Genomic DNA, 25,590 nt, shown 5'->3' with positions numbered 1-25,590 from the left:
TTTCTGTCGGGTCTGAGACCAATTAACAACTCCAGGGAATGATTGCTGCCAAATTCCGAACCAATGGACAAATTCTGGGAAAGCAGAACTGTCAGCTGATTGGAAGTTATTGCGCGCTGTAGTGTTAAATAATATTTACAGAGAGGATCCAACCTTTGGGCGGGGAGACATGACAGATAATAAAAATCTGACCAATTTCCATGCCAGTGTGGAAAAGTATTCTACTTGAGCCGAGCTTAGCAGAAGAACAGAAGCAGAGCTGCCAATAGGAGTCTCGGAGCGTAAGTTGAATTAAGTGTAAGACTACATAACACTAGCATCGAGTTTCACAAATCGAGCTAAAAGCATGAAAATTTGAGAGGAAAGTTCCGCGACAGATCAAAACGTCGAAGGACTTAGGGGCACGTATGACGACGCGCTACTCATTCGGGAAGAATTTCAAGAACTCATGAAAAATTTGTATTGATTTCACACCAACTAATCATCATCATCATCAGCCTGGTTACGCCCACTGCAGGGCAAAGGCCTCTCCCATACTTCTTCAACTACCCCGGTCATGTACTAATTGTGGCCATGTTGTCCCTGCGAACTTCTTATATTCATCCGCCCACCTAACTTTCTGCCGCCCCCTACTACGCTTCCCTTCCATAGGAATCCAGTCCGTAACCACAAAATACACAGGCAAATATACAACAGGTATACTAATTTTATTTTTGTGAGCGTTGGGTGAAATAATGGCACATTCTCGTCAGGCCGCAGCGCGCAGTACTTGTTCTTAGATCAAAGCACGACAGGGCGACTTTTTGACGAGTAGAAAACCTGCTTTGAGTGAACCTAGCCAAATCTTTCACGTTTCCTCTTAAAGATTCTATATATATATATATATATATATATATACATATATATATATATATATATATATATATATATATATATATATGTATATATATATATGTGTATATATATATATATATATATATATATATATATTTTTTTTTTTTTTTTTTCACGTGATAAACGTCCTTATACTTTCCGAGGTCTCTGTGATACCGGTACATCAATGCTTGAGTAGAATTTCCGTTACCTCAATTTTTTTCATAAATGTAGGAAAAATTCTACACGCAGGTTCAATGCAACGTTGGGTTCTAAGTGATTCGAAGCTTGTCAGAATTATAGCGACAGCTGTGGCGGATGATTCGAGCGCATCTTCGTCGCCTGTAGCTGTTAGCTGTAGGCGTCATTGGGGCGAAGATGATGTGTGCTGCTTGTGGAGGGAGGAATTGTGACCACACAGAGAAGTACGACGCATATCTAAGCACATTTAGGGCTCCATACCTTCTGTGTTACAGTTGCACATCCATTCAGGGCTATTGGCTAAAAACGGGTGCGTAGACATAGACATAGACGTAGACATAGACCAGAGAGCAGCAACTGCAAGTTGTCTATTCGGGAACCCACCTAGTGCCCCATGTTGTCCACAAAAATCGACAAATATAATCGACGAGGAAACGACGACGACCGCCAAACCCAGGTGCGTGATGGGGGAGCAAGAAACGAAGGAAAGAGAGGATCGGACAACAATAGATTTTCCAACTTAAGACGAGGAATTTGAGAAATTCCGCTAAGTCCGTATGCATGAACACGTCCATGCTGCTTTCTTTTGGTGCCTCGCTTTTGGTCGCAGATACAGGAACGTGAACGCTGCGCTGGAAAATTTATGGAAAAATTTCACCCTACCGAGTGTGCAGCTTAACTTTATAGGTCAAGTTATATTTAACTTATCTGGTTTGATGACTCTAATAATGCACATTTCCTGTCTGAAGATTAATCGGAAACGAATACCGAAAGAGGCGCATTGGGCATAGAAAGTAGAGTTCCAATCGATAGTTGCAAATATTGCCGCTGAGAAAAAGAGCGGCACTGGGGCATTCTCAGGAAAATGTTTGTATGATGTGTAGAATTAGAAAAATAAAAAGAAAAACATAAGAAGACATCATCCTCGGAACTACACTACTTACCTTGGAGCAGGACATTTCGCGAAACCTGACAGACGGAAGTGACATTAACGAGGCTGCGTTGTCGAGCCGCACCCCTAAATTTAGACATGCACCGATTTGTGCCATTTTTCTACTCATTAGAAATGATTGAACACTCTGCCCTGGAATTCCGGCGCTTCTCCTGCCTGAGGAAAATGACATTGGAAATTACAATGCGACAGCTCGGCCTGCCATTGAACGCTCCGGTACTGCTGTCTTTCAGAGCGTCTGTGTTTGGGCACTTACACAGGAATGTGTGCATCGCCACAGAAAAATTCATTATTATATAATACCGATTTCATCGTTGACCGTATCATTCATTTCATTCCTCTTTTATTGCCTTATTTATATTATGTATACCTTTTTTAATGGCTGTCTACTGAAGTCTTTTGAGCTGTCCTCGCTTTAATTTAAGCGTCAAAATTATAGTTTTTTTTTAATTTAGCTACCTTACAGAATATGTTAAATCTGCCCGACTCTTGGCCGATCCCCATGAATGGTTATGCGCCAAACATATCAAAGCCATCATCATCATCATCATCTTCATCTTCCTTTAGAGCCGCTCGTGTTTTGAGGCAGACGAAGAAGACGACCGTGCGTGCCAGAGTTCCATTTTATGTGGCTGGCTCTACATTTACGCCTGCATCCATGTGGCTGGGCTCCTTTGCAGCTTGCATTGGCGTCCAGGGAGTTCGCAAGAAGGCCGGTCGACCTATCGAAACCACGACGGAAAGCAGGGGCCCCGTCACGAGAAGCTCTGGGCCTTCGAAGCACCGGCGAGTCCATGGATGCAGCACCGTCGGCGCCGGAGCTGGCACGGGTGGCCTGGACTTCCTCGGACGCGGCAGCCATGAACGAGATCGCGCCGTCTCCAAAGTACCGACTCAAGCTTGGCTGCCGTTTGTGCTCACGCCGACGCTCGCCACCTTGGGCGCTTTCCTTGCGTTCACCGCCACCTCGGTCACGGCGGCCGTCCCCGGGAACGCTATGTACTTCCTCTTCATCACGGCCTGGTCTTGAGCGGCCCGGCCTTCTACGAGCCTCTGATGCACACTAGTTCGGGCGGCCGGCGACGCACAGCTGCCCCGACGCCGAGGCGGCTTCTCCCACTTCAGCTGCCGCCTCCGTGGTGCATGAAACCTTGGGCCGTCAAGCGCGGACATGCCAGAGGCGAACTGATGGCACAACTTTAACGTGATAGCTGTTCTATAGATGTCGTTTTTAGATTTTTGTAATATGACGAAGGAGTTATGCTGTGAGATGACGTTCATAAAAAGTTAATACCATGGCTTTCGGTCTTATGCTCTGCTTTTCTAACATGATTATGGCACGGTCTTACAAAGCATTTATTATTTGATGCTACATAGGCAGTGTTCTTAAACATTATTATAGCAGTGGGAAAATACAGGCTTTTGTAGAAGGCCAATGAAAGCCGTAAGTCTTAAGATGACACTACGGAGATATGCTGTAATATCTGCCCATAGGTACTCGGTCATGGCAGTCAGTTGTGCACATCAAAATTGGATAACTGACATTGCATTATTTTAAGTATCTCAAATTGCTACCTACTTATTGTTAGCGTCCTCAGGGTCCGGCCGCAGAGGCCACGCGCCACCCGTGTTCACGGAAGGGTGCCGCATTCATTAAGCAACGGCTGCATCCGCTAGGGTGAACTGCGTCTCCCGCAATCTCGCATCCGGCCTAACGCCGTTCGGCCGATATAGGACGAAGCTCTGTTTGTCGCGCGCTAGCACCGCTCGGCGAGGGCCTGATCCACGAAGGCAATTAGCGACCTCCACGAAGCCCCAGTATGTGACTCGCTCGGTCGTGCCGAAGGGCTCGCTCAGGAATGCTGCACGAACGAAAATATCTTCGCGCCTGACGGAGCACGATAAGCGCTGCGGGCCCGGCGGCGCGTTAGGAAAACAAGCGCCCGGCGACGGATGCGCGGGCGCTTACGACAGGCGCGTGGGCGTGCGCCCGTTTGAAGGCAAGCAGGCGCGCCGTCCGCCCCCCCTCCCTGCCCACCGCTCGAACCACCCGCGGCCGGAAGAAACGGCGCTGGCGCCGCGCTCACCCGAAGAGGCCGACGGCAGACGCCGCGCCGCGGGGCACACGCGAATCATCATGGGGCTGCCCCGGCTTGACGTCTGGTTTGCCGGTGCCGACGACGACTTGCCGTCGTTCTCCTTCGCGCTCTCCCTATCGTTCCTCAACTCGCCGTGCGGAATTCTGACCATCGCCGAAATCGCAAGTAACACCTCCATGCATCGCCGCATGCCTTTCCGCGCTAACGTGCTGCGGCGCGGGAGGCTGGAAAAATAACTCGAGAAACACGGCGCCTCCGGCCGCACCCAAAGCTGCTCATTCACCGGTTGCGGCCTGCTCCATCTTGGCCCGATTCACCGCGCGAATTTAGCGCCTGCATCGACGGCTTCCAATTCAGGGGACGAATCGCCGTCACGTCGCGATATACCGCGGCGGTCCTCTGCGGTGCCCCTGTGTTTCCCGCGTTACGGGGCGAGATGGAGAAGGCGCGCGCGGCGTGCGTCACACCGTCGGTATACGTGTTGCTCGAAGCACGCCGCTGCGAGCAGACGCAATGGGAATCGATATATCGACTCCCCCCTCTCGCCGAGACATCCACCTCGCTCTCTCCGCGCAGCTGCGCCGGTGCTTGGCGCATCTGCTCAGAGACGGCGCGGTGTGACTGCACGTTCTCAGTTACTCGTTCTGTCGTTTCCTCTTCAACGAAATTTCGCTAAATGTCATCTGTTGTCCGCCAGCTATGAAAACGTGTGCTGTCCTCTGTGCATGCACTTCAACCAGATTCACGTCTTAGTTGACGAATGTTTTACGAAATTTACTGGACGCACTGTGATCTGCAGTGACAACCAACGCGTTATAATGACATGGTGTTAGAAAAAAACTGGTAAAGTGAAGATACAGCTGTGACCACAGACTGTCTTTCGCATTAACACGATCTCATGTTAGTGCGGGAAATACGTCCGTTCCCTACTGCCTTATTTAGCAATTACTTCGAGCACTGATTCCAATAAACAACATTCCACAATTAATTACCACGCTCCCTACGATAGGGTTACTTTTGGGTCAATCTTGCCTGCAGAACATGTGAATTATGCCACTGCTAATCCTGCATCCTCCCACCGTTACCCTGGCTTAACATAACTACAACATTATCTTGCGTACCCTATATCAAACTAATAATTAAGGGAGACACGCCTCAGAGATTCATTTTCCTTAATAATGAAGCTTATTGAGTGGAAATCATGCATCATATAGAGTTTACTCTCCTAGTTTTTGCATACCACTTTATTTTCTCCATATTTTGTCTGCTTGTCTGCTTCCTGAAAGTGGGAAAAGTAATGTTTGTTGTGGAAGGTTTAGGCTTGATACCAGATCAATGCTTAGAAACAAGTACGTGGTTGCAAATAAACATAAAATTATGTTATTTTTGTTTTATTATTTATTTATTTTTTATATTCGCTATAGTTATGGAGAACATTGATGATTGGTATCCTAAAATTCACGTGACGCAAATTATTGCAACTTACAATGAAAGAAAGAGTTGCATTATGCGCATGCAAGATATGTTCCAGATTCAGTCACATAAAGTACAGAAATGTTTATCCACAAATAGTTATATAGTAAAAGAAAAACGGCGTAATATTGAGAAAGAGAAAGACGCAGTTGAGAGCTTGTAAACACGTTCATTACCAGTGCGGATTATTAATTTGCATGAAAATTGCTGGGATGCAGACCATGCCTTTCCAGGTGGTACCCTCGAGGTACGTGGTACCTCGAGGGTACCCAGGTAGGTGCTACCCTTGGGACCCTCGCGAGCTTCCTCCTACAGTCGGGCTTCTTTTACTACGCTGCAGTGACGAGATTCAGCTTCAGCTGCCTGTGTTCCAAATATTTTTTTATGTTCTTGTCTGGTCTTCTCTGGTCTCTGCAGTTGCTCAGAGCAATCAACTCCCGAGCTCGAAGGGCTACCGACTCTAGCTGCAGAACCTTCTCAAAGCCTTTGTGACCTTTGTGGCCTCTGTTGAACCGCAGTATGGCTATAGAAATGGTTGCCTGCACAACAGCGCGTGATGTAAATATTGTTTTGGGGCACAGCAACCAAATCTTTGTATTAAAAGTCTCAGCGGCAGTTTGGTGTTTGCCCTGAATACAGCGAAAAAACAGCTTCTCGCTTGTCTCATGTGTAGGCAGCATGCAGCCTTCGCCTAAGCATATGGCCGAACGTGTAGGACGGGCTGGTGTCAACTCAGCTAGGGTTACTACTCGCTTGTGTTTACACCAGGAAAGCTCATAATCTGGAAAAAAACGTGTGGTTGCGACTCTCGCCTGTTGATTATGAGTAGAAAAATGAACCATGCCTCACTTAGAATCATATTTTCGTAGTCTTCTGATTGGACAAACGCCTTGATTATTTTACCTATGTAACAGAATGCTGAAGCGTAATTTTGAGATTGAAATGTTAAAAAAATTTTTGAACAAAAATTCGATTTTCAACCCGCCTCTACCCTGAACAACACAAACCGCATGTTGGAATACCTTCGACGGGACAAGCTACAAAGGAAACCCTTGCGGGTTTCTCAGATGGTGGAATACATTGTTTTTCCTTTTATGAACGTTATTTCACGTTGCGAGATCCCGCAGAACTGATTTGTCATACTCAGTAGTTCGAGTTGTCGACTAGTTCGCCCTCGGTCTAAAATCTGCTAGCCTTCTGGTTAGCTCAGATGGTATAGAGCGACCGTCCCATTGCTTCCGGGTTCCATCCACCAGACAAGGACGAATTTTTCAAATGAGCAGCTTTCTTTCTTAGAAACCTGTATGGGTTTCCTTCATAGCTTCGTGCTACAGTATAGGGCGCAGGGCAATTTTTCCCTTCGATGAACTTTGCTTCTTCCATGTAGTTTATTACCCATAATTCCTTACATCACAAAATCATCGCAATGCCTATATTACCGTTCGTCCCGTATAGGCCATCGCAAAAAAGTCCGGTGGGCTTATGTTCGGCGAAATACTAGCAATTTGTCAAACTAACTTTTGCCCCGAAATTCGAAAGACTGAGATTATCTGCCCGCATAAACAGTGTCAATAACTGACTGCTCAATTTACGGGCGAACTATTGCTGCTTTTCTTCACTTCGAACAGCGCAAAATGCGGTAGAGGGCGAGTGCGTGGCGCTGGCTAACATGGCTTTGGCTGACTGGCGCTAACTGGCCAATAGCGCTGCAGCGGCGCTTCAAAGTTGGAGTACACTGTTCTGCGTGTTCACAGCGAGTAAGAGGCGCGCCCGAGCGCTCGGGCTGGCGTGTATGTAGTTTTGTTCAGGAGTATTCTTAACCGTTCCGTTCGCGCGTTCCCCGCTATCATAGTTCAGCAACTACCGTAGCTCAAACTCGGGCGAAGCTATAAGGCGCGCCGAACTCTGGAGTTTTCGAGTGCTGTTCCGACCGGCCGCAAGTAACGGATAACTTCGCTACGCAGAGAACGCTTTCATGACGATAAACATGCCGTAAGCACACCCACAACAGTCACTCTGTTCTTAAAGAGAGAGACTGAAGACATAAAGGCACTAAATTTTAAACTTTCAAAACTCGACTGAAAGCCATCGATTGCTAATAGAGCAAATGAAGACCAAACTTGCTTTTCTCGAATTTCGCCGACCTGCGGTGGCATCACAGTGATGGCACAGGCTCCGTGGGGCTATTTTTTGTGCTGTTAAGCTGCAAAACAGTTTGCCAGATCGTGTCCTTGATGATTTCAAAAATCAATGTATTTAATTGATAGGTGGTTACGTGTCTGGAAGCAGGCACTGGCAAAATCCGCGGCTTTGCACTGATCTGGTGCGGGTTAATCTGAAGCCGACTGTCGCCATTCTACTTCGTCTTTTGTGCGGGGCTTACCGAGCCTGGGTTCATGTAGAAGCGAGCGTTTTCGTATTCTGGAAGTGGCATATGCCGATCTATAGCTTAACTTAATTTATCTATTTCGTGTAACGTTATTGGCGTCACGGCTTACAGACGAAGTATATATACGCCCTATAGACAAGTAACATATGGCTAGAGGACACAATTTTGGCCCTCATTGGCTCCTTGTGCCAGGAAACCTCGTATAGCGTCATCGAGACACGATTGCCAAGAAGAGGCAGATATTTTCTACCACTATCTAATTCGGTAAAACGGAGCGTCAGTGTTGACAAAGAAATGAACGAAAGGGAGACGGTGAGAAGGAAACGGCACATCGCTACGTGTGACTCGTTCCGCAACGGTCGAGCAGGGTTTCAGGAAAACTCTCTGCGCGGGCTATCGGCGACGCATAAAGGCCAGAATACATGGAGCGAACTTTCACGACGATGTTCGGGCGGCAGAAAATCAGCCGCGGCGCGACACCGTATGTTCGTCGGGCTGCGCTACATGGAGCGAAGACACGGCGGCCGCCGCCGGCGAGCCGCGGCGTTGTTATCAGTGTGGCTAGATGAGGCAAAAGCGCTGTAGTGAAACACATGACAAAAAAAAATACTTTAAGGACAATTAGTCTTGTTTTTGAATTGCGGAACACTCTAAAAACGCGTAAAATTTTGTTTAGAAATGTCCCACAGGATGGCACGCTTCTGAATAGCCGAAATTAATTTGTCGTAAAATTCCAGCCTCGCCTCTTTGGATACCACGAACACGAAAAGCGGGAGACCAGCGTGAACGATAGAGCGGAATCGGGATACACGGACAAGCGGGGAAGCCAGGTCGGAAGTCGGGGCGGATAGTGAGACCTGATTGGCTCGCTTTGGGGCGCCGCTCGTTTGCCGCTTCCGGTATCGCCGACGCCCGACGAATTTTTCTGCGCCAGCTGGATCGGCGGCGAACGACGATTTCTCCGCCGCCGCGCGTCGCGCGTACGCCGCCGGGCGTCGAACGCCGACGATTCGTCGCATATTCGCTCCATGTATTCTAGCCTTAACGGGTGTTTACGCCGTTGAAGGTAACCTACGCAGTACCCGGATATGATTGAAGAAAACGAGATGGACTTCTTTTTTCTTTCGAGACCGTGAGTTTTACTAGTGCTTTCTTTTTCTTTCGCTCTGAATAAACAGTGCGTTTCCTACGCGCTCTTTTCCTTTACCCGTGCCCTTATGAATCTGGGAATTCTCGACGCCGGAGAATATGGTGCGGAGAGCGGGGCGCCCTTGACTCGGGAGAACGACGCGAATCGCGCACAACATCACTAGAACATTCAGTCGATACGAATCAGAGCCCTCACTGATGCATGGCTCAGTGGGTCTTCAGTGCATCTGATGGACAAAGAATTATCGTATCTGAACAGGCAATGTGCAGTTTCCCTACTGGTCTTTTCTTTTTTTTTTACGTGAAGAGCATGCTGTCACAGGTGTTCGCAAGTGATATCCCCATAGAGCTTTAACGTATGTTTGTCTTCACCTTATAACTGTCTTTCATATGTTCTGTTTAAAAAAAAAACATTTTGGTTTGCCGCTGTAAGCGCGTGCGTTTAATACTTGAAAGGGTGGAATCTTTTTTTTTTTTCAATAAATTTCAGTTGTTAAAAGCTGTTTCCTCCGCTCGCTAGGGAACATAAAGAGAGCGTAGATTGGTACACCATACAGAGTACAGAACAGCATCGAAGGTATATAGCGTGGGAACTAAATCCCGATGAAATGATTATATATTGACACCCCTTGTGTAATCGCTCTCAAAAATCAAACGTAATTGCGCACTGCTACATCGGCGGCCACAATAGTACACCACAAGTGGCAAAAGCTCAGCTCCTCAATTTATTCCGGTGCTGGGCATTAAAGCGGACGAAAGGATTTTTTTTTTTAACTGACTGGTCTTCTTTGCTTATTGACTTATCGCATTTAAGCGCGCCCGGCCCCCGGAGTAAATTTTTATTTTCTCGCAAGTAAACCATGGATGAAAGAAGGCGATAGAATGCATTCAAGCCATTGGGAGGTTTCAGAGTGTCGCGTTACGGCTTTTGCCGCCGCATGTTCTTCCTTGAGCGAGCTCTACGATCAGTACCGCTTCGCCTCCGGCCTAAATTAGCGCCGTACGGCCCTAGCGTTTTTAACATTTCCCGAATATATATATATATATATATATATATATATATATATATATATATATATATATATATAGACGGCCTGTGGCAAGTAGCATAATTCTTGTCCTTGGGCTGGATTATTCGATGAGGTGGACATGGCTAGCACGAGCAATCTAAGCACATATTCAACTAGTTAAACGGGACATTTCGAAATTTACGAATTGTAGCCGGTGACATTGCAAGGCGTATTCACTTGAAATTAAATGCCAGGGTAACACTAGTTTAGAGGTATTATTTCTCAAAGTGTGGGACGAAATACACGGGCGTTGGAGATAATTTGGCGCCTCATTGGATGAAAGCGCGTTTTGTTAAAAAAGTAAATCGAGCAGCAGCGCATTTTTACGTCGACTGTGATGGCGCTTATCTCCTAACTGCTGTCGTTCTGCAAATTATTTCCAAGTGGATACGCCTTGCAAGCACACCGGCTACAATTCGTAAATTGCAATATGTGCGGTAAAGTAATTGATTTAGTTAATTAGTGCAGTTTTTTAATAAGCTGAAAATGTATTTTCATTTCTCGTGCAAGCAACCTGCACCTCTCTGAGTAATCCATCTCAAGGACTAGAATCATGGTATCTGCAACAAGTGACCTTAAATAATTCCGTAAAACTTAAACATGATCGCCTCGTATAAAAGCAGACCGCACGACAAACGCCATAGGTGCTATCCCACCACAGACCAAATGGGTTAGCGATGTGAGCGAAAAAAAAAAATCCTGCACAAATTACTTTCAACGTGTATAGCGCCAGGCCTAGCTTGCCGGTATAGCGGAGCGTGACAGAGCACTCACGAAGCGGCCGTATGGCACACTCCTCGCAGGTGACGGGCATCCTGACGTTCGCACTGGCATACAGCAGCCGCGTCTACGTGTACCAGCTGTCCAAACTCGTGGTTAGGGTCGAGCCTGAGCCCAGCATCATCTACGTCATCTTCGTGTCGTTCCTGTACTGGTTCGTGTCGCTGCTTGTGCTCGTCTCTTCGCTGCTCTCAAACACGGGAATCAACGTGACCAGCACTCTGTTCGTAAGTCTCCGCGTCACAGGTGCCTTGCACTGTGTACCGAAAAGAAAAGAAGTAGAAAATGTTGTTTGAATAGCGAAATTTTCTCATGTGAATTGGATGGAATTCGAGAAAGAAACCCTCAAATGTTGAATCAAATACCGAATGCTTTCTCATTTATAGAGGTTGTATAGTGTCCGGTTGATTCAAAAGAAAGGCTTATTGCATCATTCGATACATGTAATGCCTTTCAGAATTGTATGTCGAGTGAACTGAAGAGGTTGTAAATGAGAAAGAATTGAAATCAGGGGAAATCTGGCATCTGGTACACTGTCACTGTGACACTACTGAAACAGGGGAACGGAACCAGATGCATGTAGAGGGGGCCGTGTTCGGTAACAGAGCAAAGTGGAATAATATACATCACGGCGCATCGTTTTAAAGGAATGCAAAATTGGCCAGAATCTCCAAATAATAAACTGATTTGCCTGAATTGAGGAAGCAAATTCGTAAGCTGTCTTAAGATGAGGCATCCTTATACTGAGCGAATGGAAATTGAGTGGCACTTTGCTCCACTTGACGCGTTTGCTGGGCAATGGGCGCCAATTTGTCTTTCTCCATGCCGACTGCAAGAAGTATTGACCCTTAAATTCGAACAGAAACGAACATTCAACAAGCTGTAACAGTGAATTCTGTAATCGAATGCAAATCGAATAACATGGACTTTTGTATTCACATTCGAATTAAAGCCGGAATGTTCGAGCGTACATAAAATACAGGAAACGCCGCCCCATTTTCTGCTTACTCGGGCTTTTCGACACTCACGTACAACGGCAGCACAACGGCACTGAAGCTAATGAAAAATCGCCACGCAGGTGGCTCAGCTGCGGCACACTTAAAGCTTTTTTAAATGTGGCCGTTGCCGTGAACCAGGGGAGAGGGGCTTTTGTTCAAGTGCTTGCCTAACCAGATAATCATTTAAGATTCGTTGGCGTGGCGCAAGATTTCTTTTTCCTTTATATTTAGTTTAGTCGGCGCAAGGAAGAAATGAAAGCAAAAGGTGAAAGGCAGAGAGGTTAACCAGATTAAGCGTACGGTTGGCTACCCTGCACAGAGGGATGTAGTGAGCGCCAGAAAAGATAAGAAAACAAGAGAAGGTTAAATATAATAAATAATAAAAAATAATAATAAAAAAGAAATCATCAGTTTGCGCATTCTATTGTTTTTCAATGAGTCCCGTTTCCTTTAAGAAGAGAAATAAAAGGATGCATAGAGAGGAAGGGAGGTTAACCAGAGGCAGTTCCGATCGGCTACCCTGCACGGGGGGAAGGGTGAAGGGGGATAAAAAGAGGAGGAGAGCGGAAGGGGGAGATAGAAAGAAATAGAGACGAGCATGACCAAACCGCGTACACTGCAGAGCGGTAGGGGGCGGCGTTCTTACAGTCTATCGTCAAGCCCCGCAGACCGCAGGAACCTTAATAACGGGAGTAATGCCTTTAGCGTACCGGGAGTAATGCCTTTAGCTTGCCTCCTGAGGGAGTACTGACCTAAAGCTTTGAATTCTGATAGTGGACGATTGTCCAACTGGTCCAATACCCTGCACAGCACTTGTCTCTGGGCACTATATCGCGGGCAGACACAGATAATATGAGCGAGCGTCTCATCATTTATTCATAAATAGTACAATCCCTGGTCGGGATTTTAGTAGGGTGGGAAATGAGTGATACATGATCTGATACAATAATATTGTATCATATCATAATATAATATTAATATTATAACATCAATAACATTGTAATATAATATATATATATATATATACAGAGAGAGAGAGATGACTTACGCCCCACATCCACGCGAAAATTAGTTGGTACTCCACTGACTTTAACTAGCGCCGCTCTTGGATGTCGCCCAATTAAGTGGGGCACATCAAGTGCGAAATACATACTTTGTACAGTATACCGGGTGCTGTACGTAACTTGAATGGAACTTTAAAGGTATTCAAATGCCACGTTGCTGCACATAAGCAAGGTAATAGTTTTACCATCGCTTGGAGATATTCAGCTTATTTTTGCTCTCCGCCTAATTACATTTTTAGTCTTAAGTAACTAAACATGTTCTCGAATATCTATAGCTAGATGAAAAATGTAAATGCCAAATTGTAGAGCAACATAAAAAAACTCCCGATACAGTGTTCGGCAGCTTAATACCTGCTACATAAAAGTGTATTTCCAAGCATGAAAGAAGCCCGCAAATACATGCAAAATTGCCGTGCGACTGGCCGCTCGAGTCACTTTGGCTCAGTGGCACTTTGCTGTTGCCCCGTATTTCTCGGAATTCAAGCATCTGTCGACTCCGGAAGACTAACGTACGCGCCTTGTTGGCCGCCCACCTCTCGCAAAACATCCCCGTGTTTCTCAGAATTCAGACATGTATTGACTCCGGTAGACTAATTATCAACGTCGATGATCAGCTTGTTTTCCTACCTGAGACGAGCCGCGTCCTCTGCAGGCAAAAAAAGAGAAAAATAAAGACAGAAGAGAAACATCGAAAAGCATACCTAAGCAAAAGAAAATGTATAGTGGCATTGCCTTTCTGCACACGCAAAGGGGAAATTCGCAGTCATCTTGCTCGCCTCGTGCATAGGGGCATGCAGCCTCAATATGCTTGGATTGCCACGGACTCCATGAATCTGAGTCCGGTACAGTTGTGGATGTCTTATCGCTGCTTGTCGAGGCTCTTCGTCGAATGGCGAGCAGCGTCGGCAAGAACCGAGTTGTTTACAATACACGGGGCGGGACAACAGCGCGCGAGGCGGTCTCCGCTAGACCGCTATACGTGTGGGAGCCGCTATTAATGCACCCTTGCGAAAACTGAGCAAAGCGCTTGCTTGGGCTAGTTGGTGAGGCATCTTGGAGGGTGCACAGCGCAACGGTGAGAACAGGGACAAAAAAAAAAGGAGACACGCACAGCGCTCACCCGTGTCTCCTTTTTTGTCCCTGTTGTGACCGTTGCGCTGTGCATCCTCGAACTTGCGATAACATGGCAAGCATGGCTCACGCTAAAATCGCTGTCGCATTCCGCATGCAGTACGTTCTGCTGGAAGCCTTCGGACTCGTCTTCTACTTCAGCGGCGGCATCTCGCTACTGGCCCTGGAAGCTGGTCAGAGCGTGGCAACCGCAGCTGGGGTGAGCTTCCGCACTATTGGTGCTGATAACTAGCTCGTGAAGAATTACGCGTATTTAATTTCTTGTAATCAATTACCTTTTTGTAGTTTTGTAATTGATCGATTGTTTTTTACTGGGTATCGCTCGCTGTAATTGAGTTACCTTTTACTGCAGATAATTACATGTGACCAGTTGATTTATTTACAACAGGCGACGCAGCTTTGAGAACTTGAATTCGGTTGGAACTACAGTAGAATGGCCAGGCGGACGTGCCACGCAGCAGGCTGACGAATGCGCACATTCCGATAGGCCAATCCGAGGCTCCTCATCTTGTAACGCGCTAGCAAGGCCGCCGACGAATCACCGGCGCTGCCTCGATAGCGACGGCCATGACTTCGTATAGGTTATCGCCAGGAAATCACACGCGCATGATTTTTTATGCTTTTCACTGGTCATACCGGAAGCGCCTCCTCCAAGCCACAGCAACATTGATGCGCTACGCGTCACACATGACCCTAACAACAGCATCGCGGCATTGAATAATCACAGTCTTCAGCGCATGGAGTTCGTGCATTACAGCACCACCCTTCATTCCAGCGCGCGCATCGAGCGAGTTTTCGGTGTCTGGCTGCCTGATGACTCCACAAGAAAACGAGGGAAGGTGACCGACGAACATTTTGGAGAGCAATTGTTCGTGAAGATAATGTGGTGAATTAAGGGTGGCACAAAGACGCATTGAAAGTGCTATGCCAGCTCGTCCGCTTCACTGTATCTGTGCAATGTTAATGAAAGTACAGAGGAAAGTAACGTAGAAGCAATCGATTGAGTAATTCCTCAGTTACTTTCCTTGGGCAGTAACTGGTAACTGTAATAAATTACACTTTTGAATGAAGTAATTGTAATTGGTTACCCTTTTTTTTTTCTGCAACGTGTACAAGTCTGTTGTATATGCGCGGTGACACTTATTTTGCAGCGTCAGCTATCAAGTTTAGTTTTGGCACTTCTATTTCTTGTCATGTCCTCGCCGCCTTCATATACAGCAATTCGTGTAGCAGTGCCATCTTCTAAAAGTTCACCCGCGCTTGTGGGCCTGCGGGCGATCTTTAAAACTGTCGCGAAAGGCAGATGAGAAGGAGTTACAGAGATGAAACTTTGAATGCAGGAACCGAATGCATCGTTTTTACGTACAGGTGTGAGCTTTAACTTGTATTCAGCGCGATGAGTTGCTGCATCGTTCGTTCGTTCGCACGGGACGCATCCGCGGGCGCATAGAGTGCGACTGTTAAGCGAATGCAGATGAAACCAGTGGATTTTAATGTCTGACAACGAGTGTATTAAACCACTATCACGTAAAAAAAATGCTTAATATTTTATGTATATTTGATTGCTGAACCGAAGTGGCTTACCGCAAAAGTTGCGAGCCCCGTTGACTTGGTTGTACAAACTTCACTGAAGCATAAAGTTAAGATACGAGGAGCTCACACCTGTATGATTCATTAAGGATTTGTATTGGATAAACTTTATTAAAGGGCCTGCAGGACGCGCGTCAGCGCGCAGCGGGCGTCTCCCAGGCAGGACCCGACAGGGGGTACCTGGCGCCGATAAGTTAAGGAGTCACGAAAATTAATGAAACTGACTTGACGCGTCCGTACACGAGCGAGCAGAGCATATATGCTGGCGTATGTGGCCTGAAGCCGGCGTGATTCAAAAGATTCCATTTCCTCTGCAACGAAATTGTGGTGCCATGTGTCATCGCGCGGCGTGACACATGGCGAGACCGCGCGGCGGGTTTCACCGTGTTCTACCGTAGCGGTGACAGATTGCGCAACCGTTTTCTTGCAGTGACATCGCGAGCTGTCTGTGTGGGACCATAGACTAGGCATTCATCTCACGATATCGAGTACCAATCTCAAAAGGCCGCCGAGCTAACGTCCGAACTTTGCTGGCGAGGTGAAATAAAGTGTAGCGAAAGTCTGCAGCAACATTCACTTCCCGTGAAGACGGCAAACGGGTTATAATGATAGGTTACCGGTTCTACCTGAAGCGGACACGCTTAGGCAAGTCAGGTGCCACTATGTCAAGCGATGACGTAATTTATGCTGCATCCGCGCTACTCGAGACCTCGACAAAAACCGCTTCTGGGATAAAAAAGCTGATTTGTATGCGTATCGCAGCGAACACGGACAGCGACAGCTGAGGGTCCGTTATGTGATGACCATATAAGCGCCTCAAATATAAGCGCACTCTATAAAAAGACCAGTCGCGAATTGTGAATCTGTATCGCCAGCGCCTAAGAATTGCAGCGCGCTTGATGCTTATGATAGCGAAGATAGGCAATTTAATGCGTCCGCAAGAAAACTCTAGTGGCCTGACTTGGTTAGCTACAGCTTTTATACAAGTTATGAGTCTATACATTGACGCCAGTGCACGTAATTTTATATATTCATGTCCGTATTATTCCGGCGGCATTACCATGGTCAATCATTGGACGTGCCCAGCATCATTTCACGCAGGACCTGGCGCGCCTCCCAGCAGCTGTCCTTCGTTCAAAGAGCACTCAATGTCAGTGGTGTATCTAAGGACGGATGGCTACGGCATATCTGGTGGCAACAATTTGGATCGCAGATAAGCAAATACGTAGCATACTGACGCGCCTGCAGCGCCATCTCTGTGAAAGAGTCAACATGGAGATGGGTCCCTTGACAGCCGATAGGTTACCTATTTGCTTCGGGCAATAGGTCATTGCTATCATTGTATGCACGTATTGCTTAAAGTGATGGAAGTATCCTTATTGCGTTGGCTGGCCGCCGAACATTAGTTGTGAGGCTTGCCTTTTAAGCTTTGTAGATTTAGGCTCGGGACAATGCGCGTTTCACTCCACCTTGCAGATATAGTATAAGTTGATCCCCTCTGATCGTAAAAAGTGAACGTCTTCAGCGCTCACTAAGAATTTGTTAAATTATTTATCTTTCACTTGTTCATAACGTTGTTGTAGCACAGTCGAAGAAGCCATTGACTCCTACATTGCATAGTTTGAAGCATAGCCCATACTATTGAAGCCCTTACTATTTCGCAAATTTCCCGCTGTTTTGAGGGTTCCCTTTCCGTGTTCTGTACTCTGCAGGTGTTCGCCATAATCAGCGCAGTTCTTCACGGCCTGCACGCTGTCCTCGTCTACATAAAAAGGAAAAAGTGATTTCGCGTCTGAGGCGACCAAACATTCAATTTCTACACACTGCCTCTTCACTTGAAGTTTGTGGTTACGTAGGTAAGTATTTTGCCCAGTCATACCATAGACAAAAGCATTCATGCCTTAAATGACTCATTACGTCATAAGACCCCCTAATCAATTTGAGGAAAAGTAAAGGTGCACTTTTTATAGCTTGCCTATTGCTTTCCCTGTACGCGGGCGTCAGAAGTTTACAGCAAATGAATATATTTGTGCGCGAAGAAGCTATACGCGCAGTAGATAAAGTGGAAGCTTTGGCAGCGGTTGAGGTCCCGGCTTCCCGATCGGAATACATCAGTATGAGTTTATTTGATTGCGTGTGCCTCAGCGTTTTTCGTAGAACTTGCGTTATTAACATTAACGCGAAGGTGTTTATTGCTAGGGTTCCGTGCATTTTTCGTGTCCGTCAACAAATCTGTGGGAGCAAAAACTATCATCAGCAATGGCTCGTGCCACTGCTCGCGCGTTCGTTGTCTTCTACCGCATGATTCGTCGGCGTCCCTTGGCGTAACCGCGCGAACGCGCTCGTCGCCGTCGTCTTCCACAGCTGGCTCCGTTGCCGCTCGTGACGTCAGCGTTCCCATACTGCCCCTCCCTCGGCGAAGGCGCTGACGGCACTGGCCCACTGACAGTCGGTGCAGTGATTTCGGTCTTAAATTGTTTGCCTCAATATATCGCGAAATTAAAACACGAATGTATATAACCAATGTGCAACATGAACGAACGCGTATGTAAAGAAATAAAAGTGTGCGCGTACCTTCGGTCACGATGACCACGGATCAAGACAATAAATGTGTTCGCACCTTTGTTCAAAACTCTGTATCACCTTCTTCTCGTGTGCTACATAGCTTCGCTGGTCATCCACATTCAGAGAGCGGAATGGCTCATGATTTTTTATTGCAGTTGTCGCAAAGCCTCATAATAATCAGATCTCTTGACATCTTTAACATCTTAATTCAGGAGACCATTTTTGAAAGCCTTTTCAAAAGTTCCAACGTGAAATTTCTAAAGGGCTGAACTTAAAACTCTGTATTTCTGTGGCCAAAATAGGGAAAACGCGCGCGCGCACTCGTACACGCACATACACGCGTGCACACAGCATGGAGAAAAGGAGACGAGGGAAGGAAAGACAGAAGAAGGCAAAAGGAAAGAGAGTTCACCAGAATATTTTAGTTCCTACCAAGACATACATGGATTCATTTATACTGCGCGTGTAGTAGGAGAATAGTTACGTGGGTTTTATGAAGCTTGCACTTACCGAAGAATGATTTCAAGTAGCGCAATTAATTTGGAAGTAAGGTTGTGCGTATGTATATAGCTTTAGAGTAACGAAACGAATATTGCCCTATTCGAGTCGGTCTTCAAACTGAATAGTCACTATGCAAATACGAATATTTTTCGAATTGATTTCGAGTATTTGAAATCGCCAACTGTGTGCCAACAAGCACAAACTTGCAGCAAAAGCGTCACAAATTTCGTTTCGGTGGCCATAGTAGCCATAAAATATGAGAATTTACCTAGTGCAGCACGTTACGTCGCAGGGGGAGCCGAAGTTTTCCTGCTTACCCGTTATCATTCGCACTCACGAATGAGTACTGAGTACGCGAATAAACTGTTTATTTGCTCCTAATGCTCCGTTTGTATTTGTAGTAAACAACGCTTCATAACGTGCGATATATTGAAAGTAACTTGCCTTAGTTGTGAACACCCTATAGGAAGTGAAAATAGTTTTATTTTAATGGTGAAAACAGCAGTTCGTTATTCGATAAATATTTATTTATTTTATTTATTTTTATTTATTCAATACTGCCGGCCGCCTTTTGGTAGCCAGGGCAGGAGTGGGTACATGACGCTTTTCATATTAACGGTCCATCAAGAAAACAACAGTAACAGATAAGACAGAACCACATAGGCACTGCGAAGCAAAGCAAACAAAACAAGATGCAAACGCGTTACATTCAAATCCAAAAAAAAAAGAAAAAAAAACCGAGCTCACAAAGGTTATTGGCTAGAACTGACTGCTGAAAAAAATGCATCGGGTGATGATAAGGTGGCCACATCGTAGGGCAACTTGTTCCAGTCTGCTATCGTTCTTGGAAAGAACGACAGCTTGTATGTGTTGGTTCTGCACTGAGGCATTATAATTGTTTTGTCGTGTTTGTGTCGAGTCTGTCGGGTTCTGTTGTACTGCATGTAAGTGTGGAAGTCTAATTTAGTATGATTATTAATTATTGCAAATAGCATCTTCAGACGGTGCATTTTTCGACGAGATTCCAAGGTAGGAAGACCGGAGCGGCTAAGAAGATCAGATATCGATACCTGTCTTCCGTAGGCGTTGTGTATAAATCGCAGTGCCTTTCTCTGAACCCCCTCGATACTTTTTACATTTGTTTTAGTGTGCGGATCCCAGATCACGTCAGCATATTCCAGTAGGGGACGCACGAGCGAAGTATAAGCTACAAGTTTCGTTTTAGTGGTTGCATGTTTTAACCGGTGTCTTATTAGCCATAGTCTTTTGGATGCTACTGAAACCATGTTTTTAATGTGGGGGCTCCAACTGAGGTTAGAGCTGATCGTTACGCCAAGATACTTAAATTGTTCTACTGGTTCTAGAGGAGCGCTATTAATTTTGTACGAATACTTCCGTGGATCTTTCTTTCGGGTTAAGGTCATTTGTTTGCATTTCGTGACATTTAATGTCATCGACCAGTTTTGGCACCAATTACTAACAGCACACAAGTAGTTATTTAGAACGAGCTGGTCACCTTCGGTGAGAATTGTGTGATAAATTACGCAGTCATCTGCGAAAAAACGGGCCCGCACAGGAGAGTCAAGTTTTAGGTCATTTAATTATATAAGAAAAAGAAGCGGCCCAAGGACTGAGCCCTGTGGCACTCCTGAAAATACTGGAGCGATGGGTGAGCTTGAACTGGATATCTGGACGTACTGTTGCCGGTGAGATAGGTATGAATCAAGCCACTGTAAAATTTGTTGATTCTGTAAGATGTGTCTAAGTTTTAGCAGAAGTTTACTATGCAGTACGCGGTCGAAGGCTTTTTCAAAGTCCAGAAAAATGGCATCTATTTGTCCTGCTTTGTCAAGGGCTTTACAGAAATCATTGGTAGTGTGAATTAGCTGTGTCACAGTAGATAACCCGCGACGAAATCCATGTTGAGCTTCAGAAAAAAAGTTATTGTCTTCCAAGGATGAGGCGATGTGTTTGAAAACAAAGTGTTCCATCACTTTACCTGCGGTGCACAACAAGCTAATTGGCCTGTAATTAGCGACATGGAGTTTTGTACCAGATTTGTGCACAGGAATAACCTTAGCCAGCTTCCAATCCCTGGGAACGTCACCCTCTCGTAGACTAGTACGGAATATAATAAAGAGGAATTTTGAACACCATTCCGCGTATCTGGAAAGAAACGTGTTCGGAATATCATCTGGTCCAGATGATTTCTTTGTATTCAGGTGTAGAAGGGCGGAAAAAATGCCTTCTTCGCCTATGGTAAGATCGGGTACCTGGAAGCTGGTTGATCTGAAATTGGTAGACGGACCACCACCCCGCAGGAACACAGAAGAAAAATAGTCGTTGAACGTTGCCGCTATTTGTTGTCCGTCACTAACGTCCACGTCATTTATTGTCAATTTGTGTATGGGGTCCTTTTTTTGGGCTAGATAAGTCCAGAATTTTCGCGGGTCATTAATGAGGAAGTTGTGTAGTTTTACGTTAATGAATTGGAATTTTGATTGTCGTATTTGATTTCTTAGCTCTCTACGAAGTGACGCCACAGTACTGTGTGCAGCCCTCGAAATGTTACGGGAAAGTCTGCTTACGCGACGTTTTAGGTGAATTATTTCTCGTGTAATCCATGGGCTGTGGCTATGAATTTTCTTTTTCTTCAGCGGGACGTACCGATGAATACACATATGTACCGTACGTTTAAAGTTCAACCACAATTCATTCGGACTTGTGTGGCCTTCACTGTACCTTGCAAAAAAATTGTCGTATTCTTGTTCAAGAAGGTCTAAAATACTCTCGTCTTCAGCGTTATTGAAATCGTAAAATTGTTTTGTTGATTGGCGTGTGATTGGTCGTGCCATATTGGTTTTGAAAAGCACTAAATCGTGGTCGGATATACCAGGCATAATATTAACCGTGAAACCCAGCCTTTCAATAGCATCAGACACAAACACAAGGTCTAGAAGTGAGCCCGTGGTAGCAGTAACTCGCGATGGTTCAGCCACAACCTGCTTCAAATTAAAAGAAAAGGCAATATCGAGTAGCAAATCAGAATGCCGGCATGAAGATGAGACGCTCAAAGATTCCCAGTTGATTTTTGGCAAGTTAAAATCACCACATAAAATGACATGTGAATATCGCTTTTTGTGCTCATTCAAAAAGTCATACAGCGTCTCGAGCATACCTAGATCTGAATTTGGTGGCCTATAAACGGCGCCAATAAAGATGCTGTGTTTGCAAGTATGAAGTCGGATCCAGACCATTTCTATGCTAGTATGGTGTGGTACAAGCGTGTAATCTGTTCCTTTCTTTATCACAATGGCTACCCCACCCCCTCTAGAACTGCGGTCATGGCGGATAATTTCGTGCGAATGAGGTATCACATCCTTATCGGATATGTTATCATGGAGCCACGTTTCGGTGAGCACTGCAACATCAGGCTCATACGTTAAAAGAAGACCTTCGAAGTCTTCTGTTTTATTCCGGATGCTACGGGCATTAATGTTCAGAACAGAGAACTCGCTTTGAACTGTGTCTCTGTGATATAATTGCGGCTCTTAAGCGGACTCTTGTTTCCGAAGTTAGGCCGTCATTGTGAAGCTAGCGGGACTATTTTATCATGAGTGTCGTCCCATTGGAACAGTTTACCATTAATTTTGATTTTGTCGAATGACAGCACGACCTTGGCACCTTTCTTCCTGTGTTCAGCAGCAGCAGCCCAGAGCTTCTTTCGGATTGTTTGTACGCGCGGGGAGAAATCTTCCGATATGCTATAGGCTGTGCCTCTCAGTTTGTTACAATTCTTCAAAATATTGGCCTTATCTCTGCCATCCACAAGTTTGAATATGACGGGTCGGCATCTGCCCTCGGCTGGGCGGCCAATCCTGTGAATACGCTCGATAGCCACGTTTGGAACCTTTAGAGTGTCAGTCAGAATGTTTTTAGTCACGACTTGTTCGAGGGATTGCCAATTTTCTTCGGTCGATTCTTTTATGCCATATACAATCAAGTTCTCCCTTCTACTCCTATTCTCCAAGTCGTCTACTTTCAAAGCCAGTTTTTCGACTTCTGACTGAAGCTCGTCAACCTTGCTCGTGTAATTAGTCACCGTAGCAGAAATATCGTCAAGCTTCTTGTCAATTGAAAACAGCTTAATACTTGTTTCGTTAACCTTGCTGTTAGTAGCTTGCACAGTGTGTTTAAGTTCACGAACATCATCAATTAGGGTCTGAAGCATCTCTGCAGTAGACGGTCCCGGGTTAGTCTCTACGTCACCACAGGTAGGCAGTAGATTCACAAAGCAATGGTAAATCGCAGTAAGCATATCACTCAAAGACCGTGGGCACGCCAGAAGCAAGAGGCAAACATTGTCACTGCGATAGGTATACGTTAGGCGATAGTCTCTCACCTGAACGAAAAACAGGAAAGGATTCGTGAGCGGCATTGTCGCTGTGCCCCTGCCGCGCCCACTGGCCGGAATCCGCGAAGTGGCCGGACCTTTATGCTGCCAAAACTCTGACGTAACCGATGACGGCGAGGAAAATCCGGCAAGTAACGGTGCCCATGTGCGCATGTCCGGGAGCATGTCACTGATATCGCATCTCTGTGGACTGGTAGGCCTGAAGATACAGTATTCCGTCGTCTCAGCCGCAGAAAGGCCGAAGCATGTCTCGATGGCTGGGGGTGTCGGGCAGATGAAGAGCACGGCCTGAACGAAAAACAGGAAAGGATTCGTGAGCGGCATTGTCGCTGTGCCCCTGCCGCGCCCACTCGAAAAGTATTCGATGTTATATTAGATTCCTTCTCGCATTATTCAATTCGTTTCGATTAGGTCTCGAAAATTACTATTCTCATACCCTTACTTGGAAGCGTCATTGTTGCTCTACCTTTTGTAGCGATCGCAAAAAAGCTCCCCGCAGTCGATGCACGTAGCGCACTTAGATGGAATTATTGCTGGACAAGCTGGTGTGGTTTACTGTACAGTACGCTCTGTTTAACGCCGAGAAAACAGAAACCCCACAGACAAAACAGCCTTCTGTGTGTCATGTCCTCTGTGCTATGTCCGTTTCCGCGCCGTTAAATAAAATGTAGCTCATGTTTGTTGAAAGCAATTGTATGCTTCATCATCATCATCATCATCATCATCCTATTGTTTATGTCCACTGCAGGACGAAGGCCGCTCCCTGCGATCTCCAATTACCCCTGTCCTGCACCAACCGGTTCCAACTTGCGCCTGCAAATTTCGTAATTTCATCACCCCAGCTAGTTTTCTGCTGTCATCGACTGCGTGTCCCCCTTCCCTTGGCACCGATTCTGCAACTGTAATGGCCCATCGGCTATCTGCCCTAGGCATTACACGGCCTGCCCCGCTCCATTTTTTTTTTCTCTTAATGTCGACTAGGATATGGGCTACCCCATTTGCTCTCTGATCCACAGCGCACTGTTCCTGTCTGTAAACGTTACGCCTTGCATGTTTCGTTCCATCGCTATTTGTACAGTCCTTAACTTGTTGTCGAGCTTCTTTGCCTATCTCCAAGTCTATAACCTGTATGTTGGCACCGGTGGAATGCAATGATTGTACACTTTCCTATTCAACAAGTGTTATTAAGCTCCCAGTCAGGATTTGGTAATGCCTGCCACAGGCACTCCAAAGCATTTTTATTCTTCTGTAAATTTCCTTCTCGGGATTAAGGTTCCTGGTACACTTATGTATTTCTAGGATTATGTAATTGTGCACCTATGTCAGTTTAATTCGTACTTAAAAAGCTAACACTCCGGCGTTCTTATATTCACATATATTTCATTGCCTAGAGTAATCCCTTCTCGTGCCCACTTCATTTTTGGTGGAAAGCTTGGGCACTAACGAACAGTGGCGTAGCAACAGGGGGGACCTGGGGGCCGTGGGCCCCGGGTGCAAGGGGTCATGGGGGGGGGGGGGGGGTGTCATATACGTCTGAAGACACCCCTCTTTCCGCAGGCTACACCCTTGGAAGGGGGGGGGGACAGAAGACCTATGGGTCTTCTGTCACCCCCCTCCTCTGTCACCCCCCCCCCCCGCTGTCACCCCCCTATGGGTCTTCTGTGAAGTTAGATATTTCAAACATATCAATCACTTTTTTGCTGAGAGCAATTAGAAATGCGTGGTAGTTTCTCCATGTGTTCTTCTCTGATATGATTTAACTACACTTGCCGACAATTTAATTATTGCTATCTTTCCTCGACACTGTATTCTGACCGTGTCACGTGACGCTATCTTGTTTTTGTTTCGTCTTTTTTCCCTATTCCTTCCAGACATTGGAATACCGAACACCCGGAGAGTTCTGCCGTAGGACTGCAAGATAACCGGCTACGACAGTATGATGAAACTGGAGTCTTTACCTGTGTATTTCAGCGCTATATATGAAATAAAGAGCGCGCGTTGCTGTTTTTCGTCCAATGAGGCATTAAGAAAAATTAAATCCTGGGTTATCACGTGCTAAAACCACGATCTGATTGAGGCGCGCCGTAATGAGGTACTGCATGTTAATTTTGACAACCTGGGGCTCTTTAACGAGCACCCGATGCACGGTGCAGAAGCGCTCTTGAATTTCGCCACCATCGAAATGCGGCCGCCGTGACCTCGGAAATCGAACCCGCTATCTCGCGCTTAGCTCTTTTTTTTTTTGTTAACGGTGGTCATGTTTTAATAGTATATACTTTTGTGTGCAGACGTGTTAGTGATGTGTTTGTGTATTCGTGCTTGTTGCTTGTGCCATTTCAGC

The 25,590-nt window shown here is 46.0% G+C and overlaps 1 protein-coding gene across 1 annotated transcript; it reads left to right on the top strand.

Moving 5' to 3' along the window:
• The first annotated feature begins 4,071 nt into the window (after positions 1 to 4,071).
• Positions 4,072 to 25,265, top strand: LOC135896834 (CKLF-like MARVEL transmembrane domain-containing protein 8). Its single transcript, XM_065425315.1, has 5 exons — positions 4,072 to 4,286; positions 11,010 to 11,213; positions 14,280 to 14,378; positions 17,482 to 17,625; positions 25,121 to 25,265. Exons 1-4 carry the CDS (start codon positions 4,164 to 4,166, stop codon positions 17,551 to 17,553), a joined length of 498 nt encoding a protein of 165 aa, XP_065281387.1. The 5' UTR covers positions 4,072 to 4,163; the 3' UTR covers positions 17,554 to 17,625; positions 25,121 to 25,265.
• Positions 25,266 to 25,590: the final 325 nt, after the last annotated feature.

The sequence above is a fragment of the Dermacentor albipictus genome, chromosome 1, assembly GCF_038994185.2.
Source record: "Dermacentor albipictus isolate Rhodes 1998 colony chromosome 1, USDA_Dalb.pri_finalv2, whole genome shotgun sequence".
NCBI lineage: Eukaryota > Metazoa > Arthropoda > Arachnida > Ixodida > Ixodidae > Dermacentor > Dermacentor albipictus.
Note: the sequence above shows the minus strand (reverse complement) of the source record. Positions and strands in the feature narration are given on the sequence as shown.

Excerpts from the sequence above, each read along its gene's own strand:
- LOC135896834 (XM_065425315.1), top strand. The coding sequence starts at position 4,164 with ATGGGGCTGCCCCGGCTTGACGTCTGGTTTGCCGGTGCCGACGACGAC. Across the intron at positions 4,287-11,009 it reads TTCTGACCATCGCCGAAATC|GTGACGGGCATCCTGACGTT; the intron begins GCAAGTAACACC and ends CACTCCTCGCAG. Across the intron at positions 14,379-17,481 it reads GCGTGGCAACCGCAGCTGGG|GTGTTCGCCATAATCAGCGC; the intron begins GTGAGCTTCCGC and ends TGTACTCTGCAG.